This window comes from Oryzias latipes, chromosome 6 (assembly GCF_053564925.1).
Source record: "Oryzias latipes strain Hd-rR chromosome 6, Olatipes_Hd-rR_3.1".
Classification (NCBI taxonomy): domain Eukaryota; kingdom Metazoa; phylum Chordata; class Actinopteri; order Beloniformes; family Adrianichthyidae; genus Oryzias; species Oryzias latipes.
In genome coordinates, this window is record NC_136242.1 from 24240954 (window position 1) to 24260799 (window position 19846).

The 19846-nt window shown below is 42.0% G+C and overlaps 1 protein-coding gene across 15 annotated transcripts in view; it reads right to left on the minus strand.

Moving 5' to 3' along the window:
* The window catches only part of magi2b (membrane associated guanylate kinase, WW and PDZ domain containing 2b), a 93510-nt gene that overhangs the window by 38831 nt on the left and 34833 nt on the right, over positions 1-19846 (minus strand). For all 15 annotated transcript variants that reach the window (XM_011476269.4, XM_020703674.3, XM_011476267.4 and 12 more), the window contains exon 3: positions 944-1063. In XM_011476269.4, the coding sequence (XP_011474571.1) occupies positions 944-1063 (120 nt within the window). The remainder of the gene's footprint in view (positions 1-943; positions 1064-19846) is intronic.

The window sequence follows — 19846 nt, forward strand, 5'->3', positions numbered from 1 at the left end:
ATGTAGTATTTACAATCCATCCACTACAAAACGTTTCCAGCTGAGCAGCTCCTGTGATCAATTATTTAGGGCATCCTCATAAACTTGTGTATGGAGTAAAGGGGCACCATATCTGCTTTAATATAGAACACTCGTATAATTTCCTCCACAGGTGCTCTGTTTTGGAGTACCAAGAGTCTGGTAGCTCAAGGCGCCAAAACCAGCAGCTGCTTATTTACTTGTGATCCTGAAAGTGAAAACAGAAACCACTAAACCACATGTTTACCCAAGATTGTGCGTTTAGCTGAAATTTTGGGCAGATATTTTTACTTCTTTCCACTGTCTTACAACTTGGCGACTGTTAACTTTCACAGCAAAAGCCTTAACTATTAATTGTTGCCAGAACGCAGCATCAATTAGTTTGAGACTTCCAAACGAAAATCCCTAATTGAGATAAAGCACCTCCAGTGCATCCAAATAAATTGTGACAGCTTCCTCCAGTGGGCACAGCAGATTTCTACTTTAAGGAAGTCATACTTTGTTGACACGCGTACAAACAAGCAAGACAACACGTGTGTGTGTGTGTGCACGTTTGCACACACTTGGTGTGACTGTGCTCAGCCTCCTATGCTCTTAAAATTTCTTCTGGGTGAATGAACCAGCAAGTCCCCCATCTGTAGCTGTTTTCCTGACAGTGCAACAGAGCAGGCGTTTGCAGACTTGACATGATGTGAAGCTGGCATCAGTTCAGCACACACACTAAAATAATCTACACTCCACAGCCAGTGCACTTGAGCTGTGAACAAGAGCACCACCCGACTCATCTAATTAATCAAATACAGATATGCACGTTGTAGCGCAAGAAAGCACATTTAAAAATAGCAAAACAGCTCAACAGACACACGTGCTTCTGGATCTGCTCCCCAAGCACCTGCGCTTGTCTGCACATGCTCCCACAGCTCACCTTCATAGGTTCCACTCTCTAGCAGGGCTCCACTTTGCTCCAGTTCCATAAACCGCTCCACGCTCACAAAACTGTAGTCCACCCCCGGCACCTCCCCCTCCTTGGGCTGCCTGGTGGTACCTGCAGGGAGAGAGGAGGAAAAAAAGAGATGGAGAGGTCATTAGAGCCAAATAGGACACTTGAGAAGAAAAGGCAGGAAGGCAGGAAAAGAGCCAAGGAAAAGGGTTGGACAGGAAAAGGAGGCAGATTTTGAGGCTACAAAGTGTGTGAGAGGAAATGGGAGGAGAAGGGAAACAGACTGACTGAGGAGTCATCACTTTTGAGAGTCAAATCCATTCAAAAAATTCTGTATGACTGACAGCTATAGAGAGAAGCTGCAGCACACCATCAGGCTGTGCCTACAAGCCAATCCCTTCCTGCTTTTGTAATGACTGAATCAATATGGCAGTTTTACCAAGCATAAGTCAGAGCTCTTCAAACGGCGCACAATGCTGCGTCGATTGGATTAGTGTCAGAACGGTGGAAATGCACAGGCACCGCATTACAATGCAGCAATTAGGAGCCTTCCTGCATCTTTGCTCTGGAGATCTTCATCAGTGCAGCAGCGTCTGGGCTCGACCGCACTGTGGCAGCAATGGGAGCTTTGAATTTAATGAGGTGCTGTGTTTGTGTCCCTGCCAAGTGGACTTTCAGCTCAGGCTCAGAGGAGTCTGCTGGTGTTGATCCCTGCTCTCCATCGATCACGTCAGAAAACAGTCACAGGTGCGGCCTTGGGAGGGAAAGCACTCGCTGAGCCTCTCCCAGGATTTTAGCGCCGCACGCCAGCAGCTAAAGGTGAACTCCTCTGAAAAGGTGGTTTTTCAGAAAATCTAAAATTAGTGCAGTTTCAGTGAAACAGTTAGAAAACGATAAGAAATTAGACAAAATGTGAACACATTTTTTCCATTAAAAAAGCCTTTTGGCTTCACGACTGAAGAGCCAGCTGAGGGAGATTAGAGCAGCAGGTGATGGATTTTCAGTGGACTCATGGCCACTCACACATATGCACCAGTAAGTCTGTCCAGAGTGAGATATCTTAATCGCCGGATCTCTATTGATCGTCTGTCACTACTTTACTGCTTTGGTGCAACTGATGAAAACTCTCAACTGTATTCTTTTCTCTGCTGGGAAAAAAAGATGGCAGCATATCAGCACCTAATGAGAAAGAAAGGGAAGCTCAGATGATCCGACATAAACAGCCTCTTTTCTTTACACACTTTAGACTCTGCTGTGCTGTCAACGAATGAGCAGTGATTGCTGAATACTGCTGAAAGCGCCTAATAGCCGTGAAGGCTATCGGCGTAAAACTTGTCCCATGGTGATAACCATAGGTCTGGTTGAGCCGTGCCCTCAGTTATGCATCAACCAACCCAGACTACTGCAGATTTGTCTAAAATGCTCTCAGCTTTTCACTTTTTTTTTAACCCATTTTCTTCTGTGTACATTTTTTCCTCAGCTTGTTCTCCATAAAAGTTTCAGTATAATTTGGATGTGTCAGTGTTTTGTGTTCGTCTGCCTTCTTCCTTTCCTCTCTGACCCAAGCTGGTCACGTCTACATGTTGTTTTTTTTAAATCAACTGAAAGGAGCTTTGCATCATCAACAACAGCCCAAACAAGGGATTTTACACAGACATAATGTAATCTGTCGCTTATTAAGGTTTTAAATGATCAATGATTCCGGCTGAACTTTATTAAACAAGTTGGTTGGTTGGTTATAGTTGGTTTTATGTTTTTCTTTACAACTTGAGGCTGCATTAGTTACAAACTTGTATTTTATAAATAGATTAAATTAAAATGGACTTTTAGTTACTACCTTTTCCATTTTAAAGTTTAGATTCATAACCTGACACGCACATTGCGTCCCAACACACCTGAGCTGCTTTGGTGGAAGATTTTCTCCAAGAGGACCTGGCTGCAGACATCAACGTCCAGAACCGAAAGTCCTTGACCGGAACAGGAAGTACACACATTTTCCTCAAAAAAAATATTATTTGAACCGGCGACACCAACAGTTAATGTTTTCACCATTCTAAGTTTTAATAAACATTTTTTGTTTACAATTCCGGCCAATAATGTAAGGCGCCATTTTGTCTGCAGCCAGATCGTTCTTCAATTTTTTGCAGAAAGTTCCTTAAATCTATGAAATGAATTCAGCCATGTGACAGAATGGTGACACAGGGAAAACAGAGAAAAATGTTGTCTGAGATGGGTCTACCTCAAGTTATTGCCTTCTTCACACAACCAACTGAACTGAAAATGATAAGAAAGGATGATGGTAAAATCTCTAAAGGGGATTACTCAGTGGGGCCGCAGGGTTAGCACAAGAAGGTCCAAGTTCAAATCACGGCTGAAACCTTTTCTATGTGGAGTTTGCATGTTCTCCCCGTGCATGCCAGTTTTTTTTTTACAGGAACTACGGCTAACCTCCAAAGTCCAAAATCAAGCTTCAAAGTTTATTTGATGATTCTAAAATGGCCCTAGGTGTGCAATAGTGTGGCCCTCCAACAGACTGGTGACCCGTTCAGGGTGTCCTTTGCCAGACAGTAGCTGGGTTGGCTTCATGAGCACTGTGACCCTGAAAGGGATTCAGTGGGTTCAGAAAAGGATGGATGGATGTTAATAGGAAAAGTGAAGTTAAGAATTAGGAGCAGTGAACATAAATTGTCAGCGTCTGTATCTGATAAAAATCCTGAAAACTTGGTACCAGCAGTTTTCTGAACTAGAACCGTAGTCATGGCAATCTAAGTATTGGTCATTTTTTAATGTTTATTATTTTTAATGTTATTCATTTTCATCAGCATGGATAATATATACATACATACATATATAAAAAAAAAAAACGCCCCTCTCACCCTCCGCGGGTGGTTTCTCCTCCAAACTCGGGTCCTCTACCAGAGGCCTGGGAGCTTGAGGGTCCTGCGCAGTATCTTAGCTGTTCCTAGCACTGCGCTTTTCTGGACTGAGAGGTCTGAGGTCTTTCCAGGTATCTGTTGTAGCCACTCCTCCAGCTTGGGGGTTACTGCCCCGAGTGCTCCAATTACCACAGGCACCACTGTCACCTTCACTTTCCAGGCTTTCTCCAGTTCTTCTCTGAGTCCCTGGTATTTCTCCAGTTTCTCATGTTCCTTCTTCCTGATGTTTCCATCGCTTGGCACTGCCACATCCACCACAACGGCTTTCCTCTGTTCTTTATCCACCACTACAATGTCTGGTTGGTTTGCCATTACCATCCTATCAGTCTGGATCTGGAAGTCCCACAGGATCTTTGCCCTCTCATTCTCTACCACCTTCGGAGGTGTTTCCCATTTTGACCTTGGGGTTTCCAGTTCATATTCTGCACACATGTTCCTGTATATTATTCCAGCCACTTGATTGTGGCGCTCCATGTATGCTTTCCCTGCCAGCATCTTACATCCTGCAGTTATGTGCTGGATTGTTTCAGGGGCCTCTTTGCACAGCCTACACCTTGGGTCTTGTCTGGTGTGGTAGATCTGAGCCTCTATGGCTCTGGTGCTCAGGGCTTGTTCCTGAGCTGCCAGGATGAGCGCTTCAGTACTGTCCTGTAGGCCAGCCCTTTCTAGCCATTGGTAGGACTTCTTGATATCAGCCACTTCAGTTATGGTCCGGTGGTACATCCCATGCAGGGGTTTGTCCTCCCATGAGGATCTGTCCTCCAGCAATGTGTCCTCTGCTCTCCATTGCCTGAGACATTCACTGAGCACACTGTCATTTGGGGCCTTGAGCTTGATGTACTCATGCATCTTGGATGTTTCATCCTGGATAGTGGCTTCTACACTCACTAGTCCTCGGCCTCCTTCCTTGCGGCTAGCATACAGTCTCAGTGTGCTGGATTTGGGATGGAACCCTCCATGCATGGTGAGGAGCTTTCGTGTTTTAACATCTGTGGTCTGTATCTCTTCCTTTGGCCATCTTATTATTCCTGCAGGGTATCTGATAACTGGCAGTGCGTAGCTGTTTATTGCCCGGGTCTTATTTTTGCCATTGAGCTGGCTTCTCAGGACTTGCCTTACTCGTTGGAGGTATTTAGCTGTTGCAGCTTTCCTTGTTGCCTGCTCCAGGTTGCCATTTGCCTGGGGAATTCCAAGGTACTTGTAACTGTCTTCGATGTCTGTTATTGTTCCTTCTGGGAGTGAGACCCCTCCTGTGTGGACTACCTTGCCTCTCTTTGTCACCATCCGGCTGCATTTCTCGAGCCCGAATGACATCCCAATGTCAGTACTGTAGATCCTGGTGGTGTGGATCAGGGAGTCAATGTCACGCTCGCTCTTAGCATATAGCTTGATGTCATCCATGTAGAGGAGGTGACTGATGTTGGCCCCATTTCTGAGTCGGTATCCATAGCCAGTCTTGTTGATTATTTGGCTGAGGGGGTTCAGACCTATGCAGAACAGCAGTGGGGACAGAGCATCACCTTGGTATATCCCACATTTGATGGACACTTGTGCAAGTGGCTTCCCATTGGCTTCAAGGGTGGTTTTCCACAGCTTCATCGAGTTTCCTATGAAGGCTCTTAGAGTCCTGTTGATGTTGTACAGCTCCAAGCATTCAGTGATCCATGTGTGTGGCATTGAGTCATAGGCCTTCTTGTAATCAATCCAGGCTGTGCACAGGTTGGTGTGTCGTGACTTGCAGTCTTGGGCGACTGTTCTGTCGACCAGGAGTTGGTGTTTGGCTCCTCTGGAGTCTCTACCAATGCCCTTCTGTGTGTTACTCATGAATTGATCCATGTGCCTGTTTATCTTGGTTGCAATGATGCCTGACATGAGCTTCCATGTTGTGGACAGACAGGTTATTGGCCGGTAGTTGGATGGGATTGCACCCTTTGAGGGATCCTTCTGGATCAGGATCGTTCGCCCTTCCGTTAGCCATTCGGGGTGAGTCCCATCCCTAAGCAGCTGGTTCATTTGTGCTGCCAGGCGCTCGTGGAGTGCGGTAAGCTTCTTTAGCCAGTAGGCATGTATCATGTCAGGGCCCGGTGCTGTCCAGTTCTTCATACCTGAGACTCTTTCTTGGATGTCAGCCACTGTGATGGTTACTGGATTCTGTTCAGGGAGGTTGCTATGTTCTTTTCTCAGAGAGACCAGCCACTGGGCATTGCTGTTATGTGCTGTCTCTTTCTCCCACATACTTTTCCAGTACTGTTCAGTTTCCAGCCTTGGTGGGTCTGCTCGGCTGTTTTGACCCTGCCACTGAGCGTACACTTTTGCAGGTTGAGTTGCGAAGAGCCTGTTTATTCGTCTGGCTTCATTGTCTCTTGTGTACCTCTTTAGGCGGCTGCTCAAGGCTAGGAGCCTTTGTTTGGCAGTTTCCAGTGCTTCAGGTATGGACATCTGGCTGTATCTCTTAGGTACTTGCTTTCTCATTGTACCTCTTTGAGCCTCTGTCAGCTTACTCACATCCTTCCGAGTTGCCTTGATTTTGGCCTCTAACCGTTGCTTCCATGGTGGGTACTGTTTTCTTCCATGGTTGCTCTTATAGCCAAGCATCTCAAGGATCACTGCTGCTGAAGTGTAAACCAGTTCATTGGTTTCTGTGATGGTTGTGGTAGGAATTGCCCTCAATGCTTCATTCACAGTTTCCAGTAGACTTTCAGGCGGTCCATCACTTAACCGTTGTAGCTGGTGTCGGGGTTGCCTAGTGTTCATTGTAGACATGATCTTGTCTTTCAGGTCAGTTGCCGCCTCGCTCAGTGTAATTGTGGTTGTTGGGGCTGTGTACCCTATCTCAGGGTGGGAGTGTGGTATAACCTCCTCTCTGACCTGTTGTTCTGGCTCTCCCGTGGCATTGTATTGTATTGCTTCAATCTCAAGTTGTGATAGGAGTTGCAGTTTGTGGATGTTAGAGCACTGGGCTACCAGTTGTTTGGCAGTTAGCCCTGATTGTGGGTTTCGAAGCATCCATTCATTCCACATTCTCTGCATGTAACCCCTCTGGGTGGGATCACTTGAGTAGTAGCATCCTAACAGAACCTTGTTCTCACATCTAGTCCATTTCCGTCTTGTTCCAGTAGCCCACTTTCCATCAGGGTGCTCTGGTCCCTCAGCACCTGACGCAGACCTTGTTTGGCCGGGCGACGTCTGAGCCGGCATGACATGTGGTTCATTGTCTCTCATGTTGTGAGGTAAGCGGTATCGTTAAGGGTCTTGCCCAAGGACCCTCACTGGGTGATGTTAATTGCCCGTCATTGTTATGGTAATTGCCCTATTTTTCATTGCCATTAATTGTTCATTCCGCCCTGGGAATCGAACCCGGGTTTCCTGCATGACAGTCCTGCACCTTACCAACCGAGCTACCCAGCCGGTTATATATATATATATATATATATATATATATATATATATATATATATATATAGGAAAAAAATGCATAAAACATACAGACACACACATACACACACACACACATATATACATATATATATATATATATATATATATATATATATATATATATATATATATATATATATATGTATATATGTGTGTGTGTGTGTATGTGTGTGTCTGTATGTTTTATGCATTTTTTTCCTAGACTTAAGATGATGTAAAATGACTGTCGACTGCAACACTTTATATCTTTAATGTCATTCTTCATTAATTGAGAGATATAAATTGAAGTCCATTGTGATGAATTACTCTGCACCTTAATTAGTATTTCTTTCTCATTACAGGACTAAATTATGTCACAAGGTATAAAAAAAATGTCTCCTCCGCCCCCCTAAGCTAACTCATCTTCCCTGTGACTCACCCAATGAGAATATTTAACAGTATATGCTGTGCAAAGATAAACTTTCCTGAAAGGCTCTTTTGTTACTGTCAAGATTTACCAGCCGATTCCTGTTGAAAAAGGCAGACTGGACTTAGGGAGCAAAAAGAAGACGATCTTAAAACAGAGCCATCCACTGCATTCATCCTGCAACTGTGGCTGCAGAAGCTCAGCCATGCAGGCGGGGCTGATCGCCTTCCACAGGGTACAGTTATTGATCCGAAAGATCAGAATGAAATTATTCTGCTGCCCACACCCGAGTAGGCAGCTGGAATACTGATGACCTGCTGATGGCCTTCTCCCACAGCTTCCCTTAGTGGACACGCCAGCTGAGCAGAGGGAAGGAGGAAAAGTGTCTTGTTGGATCTAAACTGGGAATATTGATTCATTATTTAGCCATGCGATGAGATGATAATCCAACTGTTCTTCATTTCTCTCTCCCGTTCTCCTCTGGACATTGATGCTTCTGTTACTTGTTTTTCTGCCTCACTACCAGCGTTTGCACATTCCTAAATACCTCGGAGGAAAACCTTTTTATTAAAAAGAACATTGCTCCCAGAAAAATCCATACTCTGCTCCTTCTGTCTCTGCAGCCACCTTTCCTCTGTCTTCAGTTGTTTTCAAAGCTTACCAAATTCTTTTTTCTGCTACCCTTGGAAGTGCTCAGGTAGAGGACATAAAAATATAATTCAGAACTGATGACTTCCAAAAAGTTTCCAGGTGAGTTTTTTTTCTTTTTGTTCTTTAGGTGAAGTCATAAAAACAGTGCAGGACTTGAACAGAGCAAAAGAGGCACAGGTGCTCATATGTACGTCAAAGATGAAAAAAAATGAAGAAAAACCTGGTGCTTTTAACGAATGTCACGCTCTTGCTAATAAAGGATAAAGTCAGCCAGAGTCAAAAACGGTCTTTGCGTGGAAATTATCCAGTGTGGCCAAACCTTTTAGAGGTGACACTGTGAGGAGTATGGGAGATTTATGGCTTAAAAGTCTTAAATCTGTAATAGCAAATAAAATGCTTCAGAGCTGACACTTCAGGGGGAAGACAAGCTCTGCTTCAAGCTATACTTTCACACTGGGGAAGATGGACGTGTGCGAGGAAAAAGATAGAGATTACTAAAAAACACAAGAAAAGTCCATTTGGAACTGAAGCAAAAATAGCTGATATACTGAAATAACTCAATTGGGTGTCAGGCGATAAGAAGACAAATACCTTTGCAGAACAGTGGCAAGCAGAGGGAAACAATTCGAAGCGAAGAGTGAGATAGAAAGAAAAGGTTGATTCGCTAACCTTGGTGTGCATCCAGACTAAGTGGAAAATAAAGTATCCATAAACAAGTTTGGATAATTAGATGGAAAGTCACCAAGAGGAAGAACGTCAGATATCCGGGGCTAAAACGTCAGAGATTCTGAACTAAAAATAGACAAATTATCATAATAAAGGGTGGGAAATGGCAGTCCGAAAATACTCTCATTATAATTATGGGTGGAAAAGAGATGAGGGGTGATGGACGGGGCAATGCTTTCCCTCATATTTTTTTCTAGAGCTTTTAGAACCGGGCTATAAAATACATATTTAATAGAATAAAATGAGCAGATTTAGGCAGCAGGGCTTTGAAACAAAAACAGCCACATTTAGGCTTTCTCCCAACACCTCATCCATCATGGCTATCAGACTATTGTAGTTCAGTGGATTATAGTCACACCAAACCTGGCAGTCGTTAAAAATACTTTCTCAGAAGTGAACAAGTGTGAAGTTTTTTCCCCAACAGTCCGTCTGTGGACATACGGGGCTGCAACAAATACGTATTGACTATTACGGAGCCCGTGTCCTGACATTAAGATATAAAAATATGTATTTTTCCCACAGATTAATATCTTGTTCCCACAGATTATTATCTCGTTTGCACGAAATACTATTCCGTTCATTGGCCAATCACCGTGTCCCTGTGACCAAGGTTTAACAACAAGACCAATGATTGGCAGCAAAGCATGCTGGGAAACGTGACGTACTATTGTTGTTATGCTACGAGCTAAAGGTAAGTGCTTTAGGCGAAGCAGCAAGCTTAATATGATATGTTTCAGATTTTCATCGAGACAATAACAGATCGACCATTCTTGCTTTTATTTTTACCCCTATTGAATGCTCACAGAGACACGGAAGTAGCGGCAGGAAGCGGCTTTTGCAGCAAGATGACTGAGGGCGTACCAGATCATCATCATCATGTGAATGAACGTGAATATGATGGATTCTTTTGTGCTTTTTAAAATATATAAATCTGTTCTCTCAACATCCTCTGTGTCTTCAATGCAATGTAATGAGACACACACAGACAGAAATGTGAAGGTATCTGCTGTAAATCTATGACATAAATGAATAACAGGATATGATCGGCTAGTCAGTTAGCATGTAGCCTAATAGCCTTCGAATGTAAAGCGACTGACTGCTAAAGTTAATAAAAGACAAGTCCTGAATATTATTATTCCTATTCGACCCTAAACTACCATATCAGCTGTCTGTCAACCAACCAGCCCGTTGCCCAAATGCCGGCATACATCAAAGAGCTCTGCGGCGGAGCTAGTAGTAGCCTAGCAGGAGCTATCGTATGACAAAGCAGCCTTGTTATCATAAATCTTTTGATATTTTTATTATATTCATTGAGACGGTAATAAAGTGATCATTTTTGTTTTTCATGTTCCTTTTTTGAACGAATATGGGTCACAGAGACACGGAAGTTACCGCTGAAAGCGGCTTTTGCCGGCGTACAGAGAGCATATCCGCGTGAATGACTTATGACGTGAATAATTGTTGCGTTTGAACGGATTAATTATTGCGTTCGAACGACATAATTATTGCGTTCGCACGACTTAATCATTTCGAGGGAACGGAATAGTATTTTGAGGGAACGCAATAGTATCTTGTGGGAACGGAATAGTATTTTGAGGGAACGCAATAGTATCTTGTGGGAACGAAATAGTATCTTGTGGTAACGGAATAGTATTTCGTGCGAACGAGATAATAATCTGTGGGAACAAGATATATTTTTATATCTTAAAGTCAGGACACGGGCTCCGTAGAAATAAGAATAGTTGCACAAAATAAAAGACGAGATGAACAAATTATCACTGAATGTCAACATCCCATTTAGCTCCGCCTCCTCACCTGGAGGCGGAGCTAAATTCACTAAGCTCTCAAAAATCCTCACTGTGGCTCGTAATTTATGTCCATAAAAATTGCACAGAGGGATGCGAAAAGACATTAGCAAACATTAAGTCAATTTAGCTGAAATTACTACATGATTTTCAAAGGGGGCATTTGTTCAGCAAACTCAGTCTATCAACTGAAAACAAAATAAAAATAGATAAAATGCCACGTTCTTATTTGTTTACCCTGAAGATCTTTGACAACAAACTGGAGAGAAGCACTGCTGCACAAAAATACCCCACAAGGAATGTGTATCTACTGGTTCTTTACTCAGTTATATGTCTCTATAAATGTATCTATCTTTCTCTTCGATTGTCTTTTTGTTTCAAATTGGCCTCTTTTGTCTCACACCTCTTGTTTTCAATTTAGCTCATCTCTCTCCATCCATTTGTTTCCATTTGGCGTTCTCAAACCCCGTTACTCTAATTCTCTGCCTTTTTTTTAATCTACTATCTCCTCATTATTCTCCTGATTTCCTTTTTCTCCTTCAAGCTGCACCTTGCACTGTGCTCTCACTCTCTGTTCATCCCCGTTCTTCCATCCTTCCTCTTTCCTGTTTCTGATCGCAAAGTGTGACAGCAGGGCGAAATCAGCGCCATGACACACAAACACTGGCACCCCTATTTACACTACAAAGCCTCGGCTACAGATGCAGCAACACAACTTGTTGACAACAACGTTTGCCACCACACAACGAACCGGTGCCTCCAAACACGGGCCTGCCATGGCAACAAGGGGGAACATCAAGATTTGATGTAAAAAAATTAAAATTTATGTCAGATGCGACACTCCATTTTGCATGTTCAGTCAATTTATGAAGAGAAGTCCCTGAGGTCTTCAGCCTGAGCCCTCACTGGGCCTATACCAGTTGCTGCCTTGAACAACAATCAATCAGTTTCTGTCACAGCTGGGCCACTGAGAGCGCACACCTGGTTACCTCAGAGAAATTCAGCCGGTGCTCCGGCAGACAGCTTTGACTCTGATGGGAGCTGCGGGCTTAGAGGAAGCAGAAATGTGGAAGTTAACTCTGCCTCCAGGCTGGAAGCTGCTTGCACATTCAGTCTAGTTGTAGTCATCACAGAGATGTGGGAAGGATAGATGACTGGGCTGCATGCTCGATTACAGACACACCAAGCATTAATAGCTGAAGGCAGGTTGTTAGAACCCACGCTGGCGAAATCACAATCAGAAAGCTGTACAGATTTTAAAGCAAACTGAGCCGACACTAGGCCGCACTTCCGAAAACACCTGACCCCGAGCGCCGCTTGCATTCAGTCCACATGCCAAAAACGTATCAAGTAATCACTAATATTTGTGACATCGACTTCCCTGAACCACTTTGGGTAAAAGCTAAATGTAAATGCTGATGTATTCTTTTTCCAATCTAAGATGAATAATGTGTCATTTTTTCCCTCACAGTGGTGTCTGCAGAATTCATGAATGCTAAATGTTCCTGCCAGCAACTGTAAAACTCACTCAAGAGAACCTGACCTGTTTGTTTAATCAAAGCGACACATCTTGAGGAAAAAAGACTTGTATGGTTGCGAGGTGATGATTTCTTGACCAAGAGTAGTTGCAAAGTAACCATAATGGAATTCACCCATTCTGTTTAACCTAAGGATTTCTATACAAATTGTACATGCAATGATTTTAATTATTTTTTTGGGTATATTCTCTTTGTTTTATGACAAAAGTGGGGGTGCTCTCTTTATTCCAAACAGCAGATTTTTTTGTAACAATTAACAGCACAGGCCATGCCTTCAACGTCCCACTCTGATCATCTTTTGATCCCTTTTCAATTTGTTCTCAGTGATCTTTTCTTTATGATTATTTTTAGCCAAAATGAAAGAAGATAGTGTAATTTTTTAGGACATATTTTCTGCAAAGCACCAGTATTTCATTGGAAATTCACTTCTGAGTTGTAGGCAGAACAACCCCGCCCCGAAACCTCCTCCCCGTTACATAAAGCTAACTATTTACACTCTCTCCCACTAGCTTACCCACACAACCCCAACCTAACATTACCGGTGCAACAATAATGGTGAGCAATGTTGGAGCTATCCAGCTGTCCAGTTTTAAAGCCAGATGTCAGCTCGGACAAGGAAAACCAAGACGTTAATGGATTTAGCCGTCTACAAGTGGATGCATCTGAATAAAGCAGAACATAGAGTTTTTTACCTCACAAATAAGCTCTTTTATAAACAGATTTGTTTTGCTTGCTCCTGATTCAGAAAGATACTCAGAAATTCCATTTTAAGCTTCATTTTTTTTTAAATGTCCTCAATCATCAGAAAATGCCATAAGAACACGTTAAATACACCATAAACACAATTTTCATCAGAGCGAGTCTTTAACTGGCAGAAGCTGCTAAAACATCATAATTGAGAATCACAGACAGCGATGCTGAAGGTAAAACAACAAAAACAAGAGATGCTATCTGCTCAAAGTGAGGCTGAAACTAGCATCCTTCAGAGTTTGATGTAGCGAGCCCTTTTAGTGCAAAACCCACAATTTTAAGCACATGTCACTTATTTTCTTTTTCATCTTATCCTATTCTTAGCAACTGGTCTTGAAATTTTCAGTGGTGAATCCAGTTCAAGCAGAAATATAAATCTACGTTCCTTCAGAGCCTGAAGTGACATTTGTGTCGTCAAGCTGAGCTGGTGTCTGGGTGACATAGAGCACTGAGGTGTTTGGTTTTTTTATGCTGTGATGGGAATTGATTTTAATGGTTCTTTCAAACAACAGCAGTCCAGTGCACTGATTTTGTTTGCTTTTAAATTTGAGGGAAGCAAAACTCTAAAAAACATTACAGCTACAAAAGCTGCTCATGGAGGCAGTGTTGCACGAAACGAGAGCTGACTAAGAAAAAAACACAAGAAAAGAAAACCAGCTTGTCCTATGTTCATTGACTGTACATGAGAACTGGACTAAGTGGTCCATCCCCGGAAGAGCTGCAAACACGAAGCTAGTGAGTACAGTTTAGTATTCCATTTGTGTCTGTGAAGAGAAGTTAAGACCATGAAGAGCGAACATTCGAGGTCGCTGAGGTTTTTCTGCTCAACAGGCATCACAAGACAAGCAGCTCGCCGAGTGCCCGGCTGCCGGCTCATCGCGCCCGTTATTCTGATCTTAGAGGCACAACAAACAGACGTAGAACAACAGACAGAATTATAAAGCCAAATCAGCAACCTTTGTGGTCACCAGCTGAGTGAGAAGACCACAGTGAAGACAGGAAGAGGGGACAAGATGACACCTGTCCAAAGTCTCACAAGAAAAAGCAACTCCAAACCACTACTCATGTTCAATATTTGCTAGATTCATTTCATAAAAATTCACATCATTCCCTCAGCACTTCTTTCATCTGTGGAACAACATTAATCCAGCGTGCCAATCAAAACTGCAGGGAGCACAAAACCACATCAAAGCATGTCAGCCAGCCCTTTAACAAGAGCAAGCTAGCAGGCAAATCAACCCTTTAAGGAGACTCCCAAGGGGATGATGCATTTCTCCATCATACACACACAGGCAGATGAGCACATGCAGTCTTATCAGAGCATGGTGTGTAATAGTCCCGTGATTCATTTATCAGTTCTCCCTATTTAATCTCACTGCACAAACAGAATAATCAGTGCAACAGGGCAAAAAAAAGAGACATACATTCATAAGTAAGTGCAGTGTGTTTTTGTGTGCACACTGTTTTTCTCCCACAAATACACACACAAGTAATGAATCTTATCTTTATCACCCTGTTGAATAAAACTGTCATCATCACAGCAAACATTGGCAGATAACTGTCACAGCTCCTCTTCCTCCGGCTTTGCCTCATCATCATCAGTCCCAGCATCATGTTAGAATTGATCCACCATCGTATCTGTGCAGGTATACATGTGAAATGAATCCTCATTCGTGGAGGTGTCCAACATGTCGCTAATGTCATAATAAACAAGACAAAAGGATGCTTGGTAGTTCATCAATAAAAGATTTTGATAGGAATCTTGGAGTTCATGTCCGAGTCTCAGAAACAGGCAGGTCAGTTGAGGCAGCAGATGTTTTCAATCAGCCATGCTTTCTTATTCACACTGTTTGTATGTTACTTTTGACTACATGAACAAAAAACCTTTTTGTTGATAAATGGAAAGAAATTAAGTATCATTAAAGCCGTAACAGAATTAGGCTGGATTCCCTCTCTACCCCTTAACTACTAAAAAACTGCAATGCCTGGATTATAAAAGTTATTCAGACACCATGCTCACTTCATTTTTTAATGTCAAATATGACGTTGCCGATTTCACAAAGTGACAACCATATTAATATGAGCATTTTACAATGGCTATTTATGAATCCACTGGGTTCTGATGATGAGAATGTTGATGGTTTATTAAAAAAATATATATTTAAAAAAAGTTTTTTTCACAGAAATCGATCAAACACAAAGCATTGTGGTCTTTCCTAAACTTCTTTGTGTCACCACAGGTGTTCCAAAGGGATCTATCATTAGACCCAACCTTTTCTCGATCAACATTAAGAACATAGCTCTCTCGAGACTCCTCCATACACCTCTATGTTGATGACACAGTCCTCTAATCCCTCGCCCCCTCCCCATACATAGTAAAGTTGCAGCGTAGGTTCAATGAACTACAACTTTCCCTCTCTAGACTGCATCTGAACCTAAATGTATCAAAGACCAAAATCAGGAGGTTTGGCAAGAAGAAACATCTTCCTTTAAATCCTGCTAAATATGTCCACTCGATAGCACTCCTCTATATCAAGTTACAAAGAATAAATATCTTGGAATCTGGCTAGACAATGCTTCCTATTTTTCAGTCCACATTGACCATTCAGAGTCAATGATTAAGCCAGAATTAGGATTAGGAAAAACTAGACCCTCTTCACCATTCTGCCATTCGATTTATTTCATATGATCCCTTCAAAATCCACCACTGTAAATTGGACTTCCTTATTCACTTGATGTAAAATACACGGATTGCTGTTAATTTACAAAACTCTCCTTGGCCTTTCTCCTCCCTATTTGAGCCAGCTTTTGCACACTTCATCCCCCATGTACAACACCCGCTCTGCAAAACTGATTCTATTAACATTCCCGAACAAACTCCTCATTGGGTTCTTTATGAGAAAAATGTTGCTGTAACTTAGTTTTATGATTCTAATGACTTTAATAATTGTATTATTTTAATGATTGTCTGTGTTACTGCTGTTTTATCCTGATTTTTGTTTTATGTGCCTCATGTAACTTTTTTTCTTTTGCCAGGCCACAGTTGAAAATAAGTTTTTTTTTTTCTTAATCTGTCTTGCTTGGATAAATAAAGGTTCAATTAAAAAATAAATAAACAGTCATGCAGCGAGAAACGTAACTATAGGTTTAGGATCAAATCATAAATTATGACTTCAGAGCATTTTCCACAAAAAGCTTTATGCACAAACTCATGTGCACATTTCATAAGGCTGGTTTCACTACAGTTGAACATACTTTACTGATCCCTAAAGAGAAATTAATAATTAATTTACTTCAGTTAACCAAACTAAGTGGTGTTAGCTCCATCTGTGCGCTTCTTCCACCTAAACTGTTAACTCTTTGCATAATCAGAAATGCTGCACGCATAATTCACATCACAATGCATGGGCTAAGTTACAGAAGAGAAAAATCTACGGAAAGTCAATATTTGCAATAGAGTCAAGCTGCTGCTGGTTATGTTTCCCAGTAAAATATCTACAATATAAATCTCATAAAAAAGTTACATGATTTAGAATTGTCAGAAATCCGATGTCCGTCACTCCCTCCGACCACTTTTGACCTTTCCCTGAGCTGTATCTTCACTACCATTCCCAATCAGCCTCTGCTGCCGTTCCCAAAGCTCACCAGCTGCTCTTCCACATGTAATCACCACAAGCTATACTTAAGCAGACACCTCACCTACTTCCCGTGTTTGATTACTTCTGCCTGTTTTGACTCTGTTTTGCCCCCCCAGTCATCAAACCTATTGTACATGGATTCAAACGGCTTAATATGTTCGTCAGAATTTTAAGAAAAGCAAATAAAACCCTTTGCTCACAAAAAGCAGGACTGCTTGTGGTTCCTAGAATTTCTAAAAGTGCAGTTGGAGGTAGAGCATTTAGCCACCAAGCCCCTGTCATATGTAATAAGCTCCCCGCTTGTAAGAGAGGCCGAGACAGTTACTACATTCAGAGTTAGGCTTAAAACATTCCTCTTTGGACAGGCTTGTTGCCAGGCTAGCTATTAATCAGAGAATATTTAACTTATTGCTCCCCTACCTCACCTACTGTAATGAAGTTTAGGGGAATAATTACAATTGTCATTGCATCCTTAACACATATTTCTCCGCAAAGGGAAGATGGTTTCATAAACCGGGCCAGGGCAGCTCGTCTGTGCTCCTGCTTCTACACTGGGCCATGGACCCTGCGTCTGGCTCTTCTCGTGCCCCCAGCCGCCCCGCAGTTCCATCTGGATGAAGCCCATCTGCCAGATTATTCAAACATGTAGTTGTAGAGTTAGATAAGCTAATTCTTCTCTACGAGTTCTGGTACATCGCCTATCCGTCCTGCGAGAGCATCTCTCCTTCATGTGGACATTCCTGAGGTTTCTTCTTTTTTCCCCTAGAATCTGCTTATTTTAAGGAGTTTTTCCTTACCGAGACGGAAGATCTAAGGGCAGGGATGCCCAATTTAGCTTAGTCTGTCAAGTTTAGTTTAGCAAACAGCTATTATATTTTATAACTGATATTATGTGTTTGTTGTGTGTTGGTATTAGTGAAGCCCGTTGAGACATTTGGGTTGCAATATTGGGCTATAAAAATAAAAAATGAATTGAAAATTGAATTAAATGGAACTTTACTACATAAATATGTTATATTTGTTTGATTTTATAATAAAACTGTTCAAATAGTTTAGATTTATTGCAACCAAGTTACCATTAATTCACTTTCTAATTGCTAAAGGATAAATGTATCTGATTGAACACAACTTTGTTCTAAAATCTTCTACAGATATCGGGGCTAAAAGGTGTCTTTCACTTTCCACGCATCATTTTCTCACATTATAAAGGCAGCCATCTTCATTACTGCTGTCATTAACCGAGGCACGCTTTACCCCGTCACCGTCTCAAGCATGTTAGCTGTGTTCTTCATCAACGTCTTTCTGTGCTCCTCCTCTATAGTCTCTCCAAAGTGGAAGGAGGAATCCCTGTCAGAGCCAAGAAGCTGCTGGGTAGAGAGCGTCCAGAAGTGTGGATGCAAACTGACAGAAGCTGCATGTATTTATAGGATATCTGAGTGGAGAAATGTACTGCTCAATGCTGCAGCTATTTATAGAGCCTTTTACTGATGCCTCTGAGTAGACTTGAGGAGAGGCAGCAGTTCTCCTGGGAATTACTTACGATATTCCCTCATATCTCATTTTTCACAAATTCACCGCACGTCTGCCCTTAAACTCCTGACATTTCTACCCTTCATCCTCTAGCACTGACTTTTGTTTCTTAATTCCCAACTTGAAAACATGCTCATCTTTCTGGCCCATCTCATCCCTGTTTATCGCCTCCTCTTTCTCTTCGTTCTTCCCCTTTTCCCGTCTTCTCCAGAGCCGCATTGCTCATGTCCACATTCATCATCATCGCTCTCTCCACCGTTTACTGTGCTCCACCTCTGGTTCCTCTCATGTATTTTAAGACATTCTCATTCCATCAACCTCTTCTTTTCGTTGCTCACATGCAAAAACAATCATTTAGGACCGTCTCTTAAGTCCTCAATAGAAAGTGCCCTGACAGGAACTCAAATTCATCCACTGAAGTGGTCAATTAATCACTGTCAATTTAACTAGAGCACTGCTGCAGATATCCCAAGTGAAAACTCTGAAAAAAAAGTTGGACTTTTAAGTATTTCAACTGCAATTTGCTAAAGATAAACAGACTTCATTCATGTGCCTTGTCTATTTCTTGACCTATTACGGGAAAATATTTTACAATAAATAAGCACTATTAAAACCATAATTCATCAAGTAGTCCGTAAAGTCCCACTCCAATCATCAAGTGTTCCCAGTGGACTTTTAATTAGGATTATACCATTTTTTAGCCAAAATCTCTGTCATTTTCTGAAACAAATTTTCTGCAGAGCACCAGTAGTTCATTAGAAAATTCACCTCTGAGTTATAGGTGGGACTATTGGCGCAAAGTAAGCCACCCCCACTAGCTTACAGCCCTTACAACCCAAACCTAACAAAACCTGTGCAACGAAAATGGCAAAATTGGAACTATCCAGTTGTACAGTTTTGAGTCAGATGTCAGCTCGGACAAGAAAAAACAAAGACGTACATGGATCTAGTTGATGCATCCGAATGGAGCAGAGCAGGGAGCTTGTGCCACACCCAGTGTATTTTCTTTGTGAATGATGACAAAGAAACTCTTTCAAACAATTCTTTTTTTGAAAATTATTTTTGCTTTTTTTTTCATCTGCTCCTGATTCACCTTGATTTGAACAAAGACATAACCAGAAATGTAATTTTGATCTTAACTTTCTTAATCTAAGTCCTCAGAAAAATGCTACATGGACATTTCAAAACCACAATTTTTATTTCATGTCATAAATGGTCTGTTTTGTTAATCCATTTTCTAAACCCAATTTTGGGGTCAAGGCCTCTCATTGGCAAAGGCAGGGTACACCCTGAACAGGTCGCCAGTCTAACACAATCACACACCTGTACACACCCACATTCACACTTAGGGACAATATGGAGTAACCAAGAACATGCAAACTCCACATAGAAAGTTCCCGTTGGTGATTCTGTTTCAGGTCCCCCAGCCGGGACTTGAACCGGGGTCTTCATGCTGTGAGGCAAGCACAC